General features: G+C 40.4%; 1 protein-coding gene across 5 annotated transcripts in view; it reads left to right on the top strand.

Annotated features, from left to right (window-relative positions):
- abr (ABR activator of RhoGEF and GTPase) overlaps nt 1-14,916 on the top strand; it is a 135,384-nt gene that overhangs the window by 104,858 nt on the left and 15,610 nt on the right. The window contains exon 1 of one of the 5 annotated variants that reach the window (XM_008428052.2): nt 14,251-14,839. The exons of the other annotated variants lie outside the window; for them this stretch is intronic. Within the exon in view, the coding sequence (XP_008426274.1) occupies nt 14,654-14,839 (186 nt within the window). The 5' untranslated portion in view covers nt 14,251-14,653. Of the gene's footprint in view, nt 1-14,250; nt 14,840-14,916 lie in introns of those variants that run through there. 5 annotated transcript variants of the gene reach the window in all.

The following is a 14,916-nucleotide window of genomic DNA, read 5'->3' on the forward strand; positions in this document are numbered from 1 at the left end:
AAGGACACCTCAAAGTGTCAGCTCTACATAATGAATATATAAAAAAAAAGGCTGTAAACTTCTTGTGTTCTGTTTTATTGTAGACATATTATGCTTTTAATAGAGAGAATTACTTCAATAAATAAACTTCCCCGTCTTCTTCAGCAATGTTTTGCAGTACGTACCCTTTATTTTTGGGAAGCCAGAGTCCTCTACAAAACATGATGTATAAAACTTGTGAAGTAATCTTGAGTCATAACATTTAAGAGTGATCACGGTACATTTTATGACTCCTTACATCTTGACTGCTGAGGAACATTTTTTTGCTAAATGTTTCCCCAGAAGCCTCACTAAGAATTTACCAGGTAGTGCAGTGTGTCTGCTGGGTTACCGACATCCCACATCCCCCTGCAGCCTTGATGAAATCTACAGCAGTTCGGATGTTACGACAGGGTGTTGCAATAGCTTGAACGCCATAGCAGAATCCAATATTATTCATGTTCATGGTAAAAAGAAAGTACATCCTCTATTAACTCCAACTACATGATCTGACCTACAACTCTGTTCAAAAATAAACCACACACATCCCACAGCACCATGCCATTATTTATTAAAGATGATGCCAAAATGGAAAAGTTTGACAACCTAAGTTGACCCCAAAAGCCTTAGTTACACTTCTGGAAAACATTAAGATACCTCTTCAAGCATTTTCCCCAATTACTCTTATTACAGTTTTTTTTTTCTTCCTTTAGGTTATCTGAGGTTTGAAAACACAGTATACATGTGTCAGGCGGTTTGGTAAACAAAAGGACTATTGTTTTATCTTCAATTAAAAAATATTTAGTCAAAAGTGTGTAGAAAAATTCAGAATGTAATACTCGTCGTTTTCCTATACTGTAAAATATTACATGCTGCTGATTTGAATAAATGGACTGATGACTCTGATTGGTATCCAAGACACAGAATCCTAATTGAGACACGCCTAGTTAAAATATAATGATGTATTATACTAAGGTTTCTTAATGCCTGGACCAATATATCCAATGTTATATGATATATTGAGAATTTCTGAAAGTCTAATTCTCCAATAAGACCAATAAGTTTCTTAGATCTCATCTCTTTGTTCTCCACCGTACGACTATGAAACAGTGAGGCTCTTAATCAGTTACTGCAAAGCTTATTTCTGTGTTACTCTGTGGATAACTCCAGTGTTCATAAGCCCCCAGCCTTAAGCACGTAGTCATGATAACTCCACAGGACAGAGAGAACAAAGTACAGACAGAGCTACCGACTGCTCATTAGTAATCATTCCCAGGCTTTTAAAGCTCTTTAATTGAAGCCCCAAAGACCTAAAATACTGTTTTTAGTCTCTTGACCCAACATTGACATTTAACCCTAGTGTGAGAAGAGGTTGATGCTTAGTTGTGCTATTTTAATTTGACATTTTGAAGGCACAGTGTATATTGCACCACTAATAAAATACTTTGTTTACAGACTCTATAGTTCCAGTGATTGTTTAAGATCTCTGAATTCATGTTATTGTTGTACCTCAGAGTTATTGCTGAGGGTACGATCCCAATTGACATCATGCCGTTCATACGGCAGAAACTGTGAGCTGTGCCAGCCGTTTGATCCTGATTTATTACTTCCTGTCCCGAGGCAGGAGGGAGGGAGAAGGCCTGTTTCCTGTCCAACTGTGCAGACGTTAAGAACTGGTACTGGTTTTCTAATCACTAAAGCTTGCATAAAATTATCTGTTCTGTTTCTAACTAAGGAACGTGAAAAAACAAGTGTGCTACTTAGAATTACCAATATTCAGTGCCTATCAAATGTACTCGTACTCCTCTTAGGATGTGTTGTTGTGATGTTATGTGATGGACTGGTTTATGGCCAGGTCTACCCTGGAATTGTTTAGATCAAAGTCAATTCATGTGTTAGAAACGCTTTATTTAGAGTGGAGTCCTGTTTGTGAAGTTAGGAACCACAGTCGCTCACAACTGTGGTCCCTAATCCAGATCCAGTATTTACACTGGATCTGCAAATACTTGAGATCCAGTGTAAGAACTCTCATAACTCTCTATGGCTAAAACTCCAATTGTACCTTTAAAATGCATTAATACACAGTGGGAAGTATCATCCACGCTGCAAAAACACAAAATCTTACCAAGTCTTTTTGGTCTGGTTTCTAGCGCAAATAGTTTAATATAGGTGCAATAAGACAAAACTAGCTTATAAGTAAATATTGGAGCTTATTTTAAGTAAATAACTTCGTAGTATATGCTTGTTCTCATTTCATCAATATTAAGGAATTATTGATTTAAAACAAGCTCCCATATCATGTTACTTGTAAGTTAGTTTTGTCTTATTTCACGTGTACTGAGATATTTGCACTAGAAACTAGACCAAAAATACTTGGTAAGATTTTGTGTTTTTGCAGTCTCGCGGTAACAGCCAATCAGCACCATGGAAAGTAAAAGATGCTCCAGGATTGGCTGCTTTTGGCAAAGCCAGCCTCTGGTCTTTCAAGTATCATTATCTGTAGGTAATTCAGCTTCCCAATCTTTCGAATATTTTTAGAAATTCTCTATGAAAATATCTGCAAATGGTTGAGTTTTCTCACGTTCTACTGAAATATCCGTGAGATAGTGGTCCACCTTCAACAGTATAATTACATACCATTTTGTGTTGGTATATCGCAAAACCTCCTTATAAGACACATTAAAGTTTAAGGTGATGAAATAAATACTTAAGTAAGGCATTAGAACAGCACTCCTTTAAAGCTGCATTGTCATTTTGCTAAACTTTTCCACAGATATTATTAGAAGTCTTTCTGTGTGACCTTTACGTTGGGAGAGCTCAGTTTTTGGCTCAGTGATGACGAGAAGGTTAATGGGAGCTGCTCAAGTCTCTTCAGACTTGGAGTGAGGATCCAAGTTCAAGTTAACAGGGAGGTCATGCAGCTGCACCACATCCACCCTTGGTGCTGACAAGTCAGGGATCAAAGCAATTACACTTGATCTTCTTCAACATTACCAGCTCTGCCGAAACTTTCTGTCTTTCTCTCTCTGTCTCTCTTCTTTCCAAAAATATAACCCGTTAAAACGGCCTCTTCACTCCAGCTTTGATTCGAACTGCTGAATCGAAGCACGTAAAACGACCTTGGACATCAGCGCTGTTATCTGCAGCTCGTCGTGTTCCTCGGGTGATGAATTGTTCCGCTCGAAAGCAGCCTGTTGCATAACCGCCGTGTCGTGAATTCATCTGATCAACGCGTTTTTTTAGTGGCTTTATTATTCTCCAAACCTGTCCCTGGCAGAACGCGGGAACGCATTGATCTGGTGGTGGGCGCCGGCTCGAGCGCGTACCTCTTCCCTCTGGTCTCCGGGCTTGCAAAGAGCCGAGTGGGTGTTTTGTGAAGGCGGGCACCTCAAAAGTCCATTTCTCGCAGTCGCAAATTTTTTGAATTATGCAATGTACGTTGTGTAAGAGGGAGAGGGATACGTAGCTCGCGTGTGGGTTCCAGGAGTCGGGGGTGGGGGGAGAGTTGTTTGGGTTGATAGCATCTCTTCCTCTTTGCGTCGTGTCCTCTTCCTCCCGTACAAACAGATAATGTTTCACTTAAACCTCACTAATCCTGCTACCTGGCATTAATCATTAGCAGGAAGCAGTTCAGTTTGGTTTCAGATTCGTCTCATTTTTCTGTGATTTACAGGAAGAGAAAAAGGAGGAGGACTGAGATCAATGCAGAGTAGAGAAGAAGAAGAAGTCGTTGAGAGAAAACTTGGAGTCAGAATAGTGAGGGAGAAAATGTTAAGCTCCTCTTTCAATCATTGCTGGGTGCTAAAGCTGAGGGGTTTATCGATTAAGCGATTGATTTTTCCACTGGCACGTTAATGGATTGTTCACCTGCAAATGAGGTTTGACGGCAAAGTGATTTATTTTTTTCAAGGGCCTTTGTTTTTATTGGATACAGTGGGGAGGAGGAGGAGGAGGAGAAAGAGGGGGAAGGATGGATGTTTCCGTGACTGGATCACTGACCTGGTTTCACTGGAACACAAAAACGGCAGCGTTTATAAAACTATTCAGGATTTTTTGGGATTTCATACACCGTTATGGTGTGGCTCGGCTTTGGTTTTGATTTGTTTGGAAGCACAACGTTCTGACCGAGTTTTATGTTGGAAAATCCCAATGTGGAGGAAATTTTTAAGATTTAACCATTCTCGTGCTTGTAGGCCAGTAAATTACACCTTTTTGTCATTTATATAAGACAAAACAAGCATAACAAACTGATGTCTGCTTGTTAATTAGTAATTCTTGACTAACCACCTCAGCCTTGCACAAAAATGTATTGGAAAATTAGGAGATTTTTTTTAAATTGCCATGTTTCCATCGAGCAAATTTATTTTTGTAATTCCAATTTGTGCAATTTTATGGTCGATGGAAACACAGGTAAGTATTTCCAAACAGATCGATTTGCCTTGTTATTGAGTGATAAATGTACCAACCTTCGCTTATCAAGCTGAAAGACAGAGTCCAGCAACAAGTGTGGGAGGGGCCACCCTGGAATTTTCTCAAGCATCATATTAGACAAATTTGTACCTTAGCAACACTTTGTTGAAATAATTGGTTATATCTTGTTTGGAGGTTTGGAGGTAAACTAAAGCCTCAAACAAGATATTAAAGAGTGTTTTGAGTCCTGAGCTGAACGCTAATGAAAGCTGCTCAGTTATGCTTGTAGGCATTTTGCTTAGCTCTGAGGAAGCCTAGCAGCTCCGATCTGTCTGCTCAGCTTCAAGCACAGTGCCTCCTTTCAATTACTCACCTGACTTCCTAGAAAGCCAAAGTGACTCTGCGCTGTCGTCGCCTTGAAATATTTAGACCATCCTACTTTTCTCTCTCACACTTCTTCCTCTATGTTCCCAAGTTGCATAACCCCATCTCATGTCGTGTCACTCATGATCATGCTGTCACTTTTTCTTCTTTTTAGTCCCACCGTGGCCCACCCCCTTGCTCTCGTGTAATCTTCCAGGTGGCTGCGTCCAGTCAGCACACTTAAGATAAATTATTCAAGCAGGTCAGCAGCAGCTAAGTCCTTTGAGGCTGCACTCGCTTCATCCCTGGAACTGGGTCACGATCCTTAGATGTAACTCAACCTCGTCCCGGTTTGTGATTGTAACTTTTGTTTGTGTTTAGTTTGTTTACATTACATGGTGTTTTAAAGAATCACATAGATTACATTCACAGAGTTCATACAATTGAGGCTGAATTAAGATTTTGTTGTTTTTTTGCACGATCATTCATACTAATAGTTAAATATTTAAATGCGACTGCATTCAGATTTGTATAAGATTTAGTGCAACTTTTGAAAGTGGCATAGATACGATTTTTTTCTACCTATATAATCAGAGTAGACTACGTATCACTGTGTTGTTTTCATTGATAAACCATTACAAATATTGCCTGGGTTTTTTTTTTGCTGCAGATGACATCACTCTTCAGTGTGGATTATACTACTGAGTGAATAATTTTCAATGCCAGTGATGTATGTTACAGCAAAGTCAGAAGAGTTAGAAATAAGGTATTTTGGAAAAAAATATCTATTTTCTATTACATGTCTACGGTTTGTTCAGATTGAGAGAGCGAGATTCTTAGCTGATAACAAGAAGGCTAAAACAAATCACAGCATTGTCTGTCAGTGAGTATTACATTTATTACATTACAAATCACCAATTAAGAATATGTTAAAGATGAAGCTTTCTGTTTATAAAATGACATCAGTTTGATGGAACTTTTCAGGATGCTCATGAAATCGGTCATTTCCATTCACACACGGTAAGCTACTGGATTGTAGCCACAGCTGCCCCAAGGCAGTCTTGACAGAAACGAGGCTGCTATTTTGTGCCATCGGTCCTTAAAACTAGATAACCCACATTCTGTGACATAGACGCCATAGTCATGATTTAAAATATTCCATTCTGATTCAGGACCTTAACAGTCGCGTATCTGTATCTCACTGTATCTGTAAGAACCTTTTTATATCGCACTCTAAAACAAAGTAGATCAGGTTAAAGAGTTATTCCATCTCTGACATACAGTTTATGTCAAATGATGTCATACAATAAGGATCATGTCCACTGGTGTTGTACTGAGTTTCATTCAAGGTCAACCTAAAGTTTCAGTTCTGCTCTGACAAGAGAACCGGCTGTATTTTTGTTTGTCTCGTGCTCATAATGGCGTCTTTTTTAGCACACTGCCACTCAGCCTGAGAACGACACAGTTTGCTTTCTGTGCTAATTCAGGATCTAATCTTGCCTTCCTCCCACCCCTGACACTTTTTTTTTAAATTTTCTTCTCAACTGAAAATATTCTGGAAAAGACTTTCTTGCAGATGTTGTGCCTGACTTTTCTACAGGGTGAAATAAATGGAACAAATCTCACCCTTCTTGTTCGAGGAAACAGTCTTAAATCAAGATAAATATCACACAAGTATAAAATAAATAACAGTAGAATTATTAAATGCACTTAACAGTACTGATGAATGGCTTAAAAGTCGTCGCTGTTAAAACAAACAGCTTCGGGTGTGCAGAGCGTGACCTCATTGTATAAACTGGGTTTTGTCATGCAGAACCCTGCAGCATTGCTGCTCTCACTGCTTGCTGTTGCATCAGACTGTTTCTCAGCCTCTTTTTTTTCTTATCCCTTCAGTCTATTTCACAGCTTGCATTAAAACGTATTCACAAAACCCCCCAAAACAAGAGAAAAACATTTCAGAAAAGTTTTCTCTTCTCAAGTGGATTTTGAAGTGGATTTTAAATATCTTGTATTCTTTGACATGTTTTCGCACTCTTTGCACTCTCTGCCCGTGTTCATCACAGCCACACCCAACAACGGCTTCTCTTTACTCGTTTTTCCCCCCTTCTCCCCATCCTCTTCCTTCCCCCTCAGCCTCCTCCTCCACTTTTGTTCTAATGTGCTTAATAAATGATGGAGCGGTTTATCAGAGGAGGATGCTCCCAGTGGCCAGGATGAAAGAGAAGCAGGAATAATCTTTAAAGCACCCCAAGGCTGTCAATTCCCACCCTGCCAAACCCTCCACCCCCCCTCCTCTTTCTGCACTCGCATTTAGCACTCCTGCTGCACCCTGAAAGATCCTCCCTCGAAAGCCCTCCCGACACACAGACCCCTCTCTCTTTCTCTCTCTCTCTCTTTCTTTTTTTTTATTTAACTCTTTCTTCCCTGCTTTCCTCTAAAGCTCCTGCAAAGGCAGCAGAAACAGATCAAAGAGCAGCAGTGGGTCATCCCCTGAACATGTTTATACGGATCAATCGGCTTTAACCTGATAGAGTGATGCGCTCAGAGTCGGGTTTGCAGCATTCACTCTCAGCCAATCCCTGTGCTCCTCGAGATGCAGATGATTACTATGAAGTGCTTCGTCTTCAGTGATGAGCATATCAAACACGCCTGAGGCATCTTCCCGTTTCTTTTCAATTTTGTCGTTTTTCAGTCCTACTGTCCCAAATGATTGTCTTTGTTCCCAGATAACTTCTTAAGGGATTTACGAGGACGAATGAACCCAAGAATATAAATGGATACTTATGTGTTCAGCAATAACTGGGAGTCACATATGACAACCTATGAAGTCAGAAGTTTATATTGGTCTTTTTCTGCTTCAGGTCAAGTCACCCTTCCGCCAATTTATATCCCAATTTTGTACCTAAACATGGATATTTTGTTTCTTCCTACTTCCGTTTTGTTCCAGTTTACAAACTATTTCATTCCCATTTACTTGAACCATTGCATACCAGCTCCCATCAAGTTATCACTTTGTTTTGGTTCTATTTACCCAGAATGCCCTCCGCTATAACCCGCTTCCTGCTTTTTGATTGGTCTTCGGTCTGCGTGGCATTCACATTCGCACCGCACCAGAGTTCACTTCAGACAAACCGAGAGTTGGTAGGTGGACCAGAGTTCACTTTTTTGGTCCAGATCAGAGTTTGATTTCCCCAAACGAATCGGACTTATTAGACAAACAAATGAGAGTTGGATTAAAGCGGACTGACCAGGGAATGGTGTGAAAGCACCTCACTGGGCAAAATAACCAGCACCTTTCTGGATAACAAACCCAAAACGTCATAAAATGGCTTATTTCGCCTATACTGAGCGAATGCTGTATTGGTAGAAATTGGAGAAAAAAAAGGTTCAGAATGAAGTCATCAGAAAAATACCATTTGGCTTCAAAAGAAAAATCCATACAAATCCAATCTTAGAGGCTGTGAAGAGTTCAAAGCATTCTGTATTAAAGGCACAGTGAGACACATTGAGAGTATGAAATTCTCATCTTGCATTTTTGCTAGTTTCTGGTAACGTCTCCTCACGTAGACCTTAACTTTTAAATTCACATTTGTCTTTTAGTTATTACTCATAATCTTATGGATTTCTAATTTTATTCAGGAGTGGAAAAAGTGGTTTTGGTGTATTCAGCTGTAAAAATGTTTCACCTAAAAAGCACTTCATGCACACCAGGACTACATATACAAAGAAAGAATGACCCCAGCTGAGAACTGGATTTGTACCCATAACAATTGCTCAGAACCATGAAGCGCTCTGTTTTCTTTGAAAGTAGCTTCATATAAGTTTGTCATAGATGGAATTATGACAAATGAAAATAGTCAACTAGAGATTTAACAATAAATTTCGATTTGATCTGAACTTCGTGTCCAATTTCTGATATTTTTGTAGACATTTGATCTGAGTTATCTTTATTAATAAAATACAAAATAGAAACAGCATTCAAAACATAAAACTGTATGAAAAATTTTTCTAAAACTCGGTAGGCGTCATAAATATTTGTGGTGGCAACTTCACTAAATGCGTTTGAAAACAGTCGCTGTAATTAACAATTTTGTTATGATTTTAAAACAAAGATAAAAAGATAAAGGGAAAAACTTTGTGCTTTGTTTTTGTAAGCCTAAACATGCTAATATTAAAGACAATTTACAAAGTATTTTACTCTAGCCATGATTTTTAGGTTTCTTAATAATATCATAGCAAGTAGGACCACATGTATCAAGTGACTTTTACTCAGAACAAAACTTGGGCACACATGCAAGAAGGGGTTTTACAGAAAATTCTTGTTTTTGATGCTGCAAAGAGATTAAAAACATTTTCTAGCGCAACAAAGCAGAAAACATTCAACCCAAGACTTATGAAACTGTACAGCTTACCTTTATTAAAACCTCTACGTCTGAGACAGGGAGCAGCTTTGCTGTGTTATATTCAGCCTTCCTGTTATCTGCTGAAATCTGATCTAAAAAACTTGACATGCCAAAATTATTTTGATTTGAAGAGGTCCATCTTTGTGCTTCCTGTGACTTTATTATAGACACCACACTGAAAACAGCTATATTTTTGTGTTCTTCATTCACACAGAAGAGTGTTGTCAGCACAATCTGGTTACAGCTTAGTGTAGTTCTTCCACTGACTGAGAAAAAGGCTGGATTTCAGTTTCAAACTGAGTAAAGACCAGTCAGAAATCAACACCAGACTATTTTTCAGTGCATCTGAAATACCGGGTAGTACCCGGGGTAAACTGAAAACATTCCCAGGCAGCAGCTACACAATCCCAGGATGTTCAGCATTAAGGCAAAGAGCTCCCTGGCACTGAGACCTTCTATTGTTCATTGGGTGGTTTGCATCTGTTAAAAGGATCATACCTATATTTGAGGACCTCACAGATGGAGGCTGGACAATCACCAAACCAACAGCAGCATCGTGCTGGTCTGTGAACAGCTGCATCCAGATGCAGCCTGCAAACATGGACCTGGTCCACCCGTGGCTGTGGTCATATAGTAGAACCACCCTGTCTATAATTACGACRCAGGGCTGAACCTGATGCCACAGCATAAAAAGATTAATGACAGGTCAGGGTAGAGAAGCTGGGAAAAAAATCTATGTTGGATAAAAACCAACTGCTTATTCACATATAAGGGTTCTTTGCAATCCATTGTTTTTTTGGATTGGAGAAAAACTTTGCCGTTAAGAGTAAAAGATGACAAGCAGCAATAACAATTAGAGAAAAGCCTTAGGCAGCTGCAACACAACACCAACACCAAACCATGCTCTAATAAAGAAAACATCTCATAGATCTAAGATTTGACTAATTACTCCACTCTATCTTTTATGTGTCTCTCCATTCCCACAAGAACCTTCAGCCTTACCTCCCAGTTGGGTTCCCTCCTCTCATCTGTCGCCTTTTTATTGGTCCCATGTCTCCCGAGCTCAAGGCCCCTCAGCTATTCATCGCAAAGTGTTAATTTATCTCTGCAGTGGCTTAATATCTGTTCAAGGCCTTCTAGGGAAAAAAGGGCCCATTATTTGGCTCCACTTTATGCAATATAAACCAGCCCAGCGAACAGAACCTGGAAGCTGAATGTGCCAGGATTCTAGCAAATATTACCAAAGTACAGTAATATATTTTACTTTGATTTCCGGTGGCACGTCTGAAATAAAAGTAGGGATGTTGGAGAGCTGTGTCAGATGAACTGTTGAACTACCAGGAGAGCTTTTTAAGATTTAACCCTGGATTCTGGGTTAACATGTCTGCTTGGGCTATGTCTCCTTTTTAATGTCTTAAATAAATGATGAGTTGACATTAGTGAGAGTGGTTATGTGACTGTGTTGTATCTGTTTGTGATCTGTGGGGGCAGATCACAAATGTGTCTGCTGAGTGGGTTTTGTTGATGTGATGGATAGTGAAGTATTGGACTTTGGTTGAACTGGTCGTACAGATGCTGGTTTCTGTCCCATTGTCAGCATTTGAATTGACACTCAGGCGTTTCTAGATGTTTAAAGTAGGGCAAAAATACATTAGAACCATTATAAAACCAGATCAATGTTTTGGCCTCAACTGCATAGTGTTGACTTTGCAGCAATCCCTCGACCTGATGGGCTACCAACAGCAGAAATGGCTTTGTCTGATAGTTATTACGAAAAGCAGAAGAGTATTTTCAAATAGATTGTTCTTACCAGTGATGTTTCTGTCCAATTGTCATATAAATTTTGAGCGAACTTGTAAAATGTCGCAATGTTTTGATCTACTGGTTCGGAGCAAATCGTAATTTAGCCAGATGTTGACATTACCCGTGCCTGTAATAAACAGGAAGTAGAGATTGCAAACTAGCATAGACCTTCTGAGGAAAATGGAGAGAGGCTTTCAGGAATGTGTAGCTATCGGGCAAGTTGTAATTGTTCTGTTATGTCAAGCATTGGTGATGTTGCATGCTGTTGGAGACATAGAGAAAGGTACGCAGTTCTCTGAAGCGGCTGATCAGTCACGTAAGGTAAACGTTCTCTACGCCAAAACTTCTTCAGTAAATGTGTTTCCATCTCCACTTTAGCGCAATACCTCTTTTTTTTTTGGAAAAGCCAAAAGCTACCTCAAGCAAATGTAAAAATGTTTTTGTGAAATTGAGGAAGTTACTTTGAATTTCATCATTTCCATCAACCTTTTCTAATGAAATACTTTCCTAAAGCAAAAATGTTTTACGGAAATATTAGTTGTTAGCTATAGTTCACAGCAGTTAAAAAAAAACAATTTGAACTGTGGACCAGTTCAAGATGAATAATATACAAAAGATCATCTATGTATTAAAACTGTCAGTATTTATCTTATGCTCATACTATGCTCCTTGGATTACCCTGATCTGTGTGTTCATACTTATATCGTAGAATGATTTAGTTTTGAAATGGTTCAGAGAAACATTCCTGTACTGAAGTTTATTATTGTCTACCTCATATTAATGCTGTCGAACAAATCCACTGTGAACTGATGGAGGTGAAACCACCATCAGTTCCCCACTGATCTTACTGGTGAGCATTTTCTGTGTAATCCACTGAAGAACTCTGTGTCTTTGCTCCTAAATGTGGTTCTAGCTGTTCTTTTTCTTGTTTCTTTCCTATATTACTCTGCTGAATGGCTGCTATAATAGCATAAACCACTTTCAAATAAAACCCCTTAAACATTTATGAGTTGCCATATACAAAGCTATTCCAGCGTTCCCATTCTCTCCCATCTTGCCCCGAAATATCTCCCCGATCTCCCTGTGGGGTTTTTCTTCTCCCGTTTTCAAAACATGGTTTTCCCAGACATTCTTTCCAAGTTGTGACGCATGGAGTGTGTATGTCTCAAAGCTACGGACCCGGCGAGTTAAAAATAATCTGTGCCGAGGGGTTGACTGAGGTCTGCTCCACAACAGAGCTCCACCTCCCCTCCTCCGCCTTCCCCTCCGGTCCACGGAGTCAGACGTTCTCGCCATGCCACTTGCCCTTTTCATCTGCTCACTGTTTTATCGTCACCGCAGAAGACACGCTAACCCACATGGTTTTATGCTAGGGTTTTGTACAGTCTGAGGTTATCCAACACGCCCTGTGATGACATAATGAGTCTGGTTCGGTACTGTAAGGATAACTACTGCTGACTGAATATTAAACTTAAACATCCCTTCTACTTTAGAGGGAGAATCGTCTGAAAGAGACTCCAATGGTACTCTAAGATTAAATGATAACATACATCCCCTATGTAAACAAAGCTGTTAGTGACTCATTCATTAAATGAAAGAAATTCTGTATGTGTTTTTCTCTGCATATCTGAGGCCCCTCTATGAATCAGTGAATGATCAGCGGGCAGATGTCTGCGCCGACTCTGAATCACAATCACCACTGCTTTAAAATGCTTCCTCGCGTATATAACCTTTCCAAAGCTGAATATCTTTCCACTCTAATTCCAGCGGGTTGGGACACAGAAGACAGGGAGGGAGCTTGACAGGCGCACACACGTTCCTCTGCTGCGTATCGATCCAATATGTAGAGGGCTCCACGTATGAGCGGTCAGCTCGGCTTGTCCTGTTGAATAAACGTGAAGATTTGATCTCGCTGAATGTCTTTGACTGACTTTCCAGCATCGACAGGCAGGCTTAAGGATTAGGGGAGAGGGTTTTGGTGGAAAAATGCATAATAGTCAGTGGTAAGACAAAAATAGAGATATGCCAAGGAAGGCACAGTAACAGGCGCACAGGGTGAAAGAGGTGGAAAAGGGGATTAAGGAGAAGAGATGGAAATGCATTTCTTATAGAAATAGACCTGTTAGATTTGTGGCTGATTTCTAATCTCTGGTTTTTGTATAGATTTTTTCCAGCTTCTCTACCCTGACCTGTCATTAATCTTTTCATATTCAGAGCAGCAGAGGCAACGTCACACTGTGTGTGTGAAAGGGCAGTCGCTCCAAAAACGGGCTTTACGAAGTTAAAAAAAAAAAAAAAGCTATGAACATGTTTAGCACACACTTAGTTTCACTCGCCAACATTCTGGAAATATTTTTAAATCCAGCTTGTTCAATGACCGACAGCGATAGATATCGTAAAAGAACAAGACGTCTTTTTCTCTGTCCAGTCCAGGTCACTTTGCTTCTTCACTAAAATGTTTGGTTACACGCTGACATGTGGCTGACATCTTCCTTGTTGAGTGCAAAAACCTTCTTATTTGTTGAACATCTTGCTTTCTCTTGCTCATTCGCAGCCTGAATAAACCACTCGCATGTCTTAATATATTATAAAAAGTTAAGTTTTCCTCTCATGTTGCTTTTCACCACTCAGTTTCCTCTGACTTAATTTCTGAACATCTGACTGATACTGAAAATGACTAACTTAGCGGATAGCATTGTGCTGTGTTGTGCTACTTACAACCTGTTCAGTTTAGCACAATTTCTGATTAGGAATAAATGTGTTACATGAGCGTGAAAGCTAATGAAGTAGAAGCTAAAGCGCATACGAATTCAATGACATGCTAAAACCACAGCGCCATCTTGTGGCCTGGCATAACCACAGTTGACTAAACGTGGAACGTTTTCCCAATCAATATCCGAAAACCCTGGCAGCGGTCTTAACTCAGTCTTAAGAGTTTGGCCATAGATGAACTCCAGAATTGTTTAGGATTAAATTGCTTGTTGATTGTTTTTAATATTCATTGCCCCTTTTTTTTCTCATTATATTATCCACTTCCTGTGCAGCTCTGGGAAAAGTTGACCAGGGGTCAAAGTACTGACCAAAACACAGCGCAACATTTACCCATCCTACCCTCTCTCTCTCCGTTTCTTCTTCTCCTGTGTTTCTTTCTCTTTTCGTTCCTCATTGACTGTTTGTCCACCCCTCCCCTCTCTGGAGGAGTGTCCATCCACATCTGGAGAGGCAGTTCTGCTCCTGGAGCTCATTCACCCCTCCTGCTCGGCTCCCTCTCTCCCTCCTCTCTCTGTCTCTGCCTCTCGGAGCGCTCGCTGCCTCCGTTTGCCGTGGTGAAAGTCAGATTGCACAGTGAGGAGATGCTGGCGGCTGACTGTGAAGCGAACTCACAGAAGCAGGATCCTACCTGGACTTTTTACGAGGCTTGTCGAAGAGGTCATGGCAGCAACCAGCTCTCGTTCTGCTCTTCATCTTTTTCCTTTTTGAATTAAAAAGACTTTCTTTTCTTTTTTTTTTATTTGTCGCTTCTCGGCTCTCCAGCACCTGGTCTAACCGTTACGGGTTACGTGGAGATCCTTCCTCCAAACCCCTGCCTTCTCCTCAAGCTCAACACTTCCTCCCACCTGCATTTTTTGAGGAAGGGGAGATTCGGCGGCTTTGGGATGACGGAGATCCTGGTGTCGGATGTAAACTTGAACTCTGTGTGCGAGCGTCTGGAGCAGCAGTGCTGCGTGGACCAGAACCAGCACAATCTGTCCAGCCAGCCCCAGACCCCGGTGCTCAAGAGACACTCCAACACGGGGGCCAAGCTGTGGGGCCGCGTCCGCAGCAAGCTGCTGAGACAAAAGGTCTGACATGTGTACACAAGCTGTTTCCTTTCTGCTTTTTTTTATCTTTTCTCTGCTGCATCTGTCCCCCTGCATTC

This window comes from Poecilia reticulata, linkage group LG14 (genome assembly GCF_000633615.1).
Source record: "Poecilia reticulata strain Guanapo linkage group LG14, Guppy_female_1.0+MT, whole genome shotgun sequence".
Classification (NCBI taxonomy): Eukaryota; Metazoa; Chordata; class Actinopteri; order Cyprinodontiformes; family Poeciliidae; genus Poecilia; species Poecilia reticulata.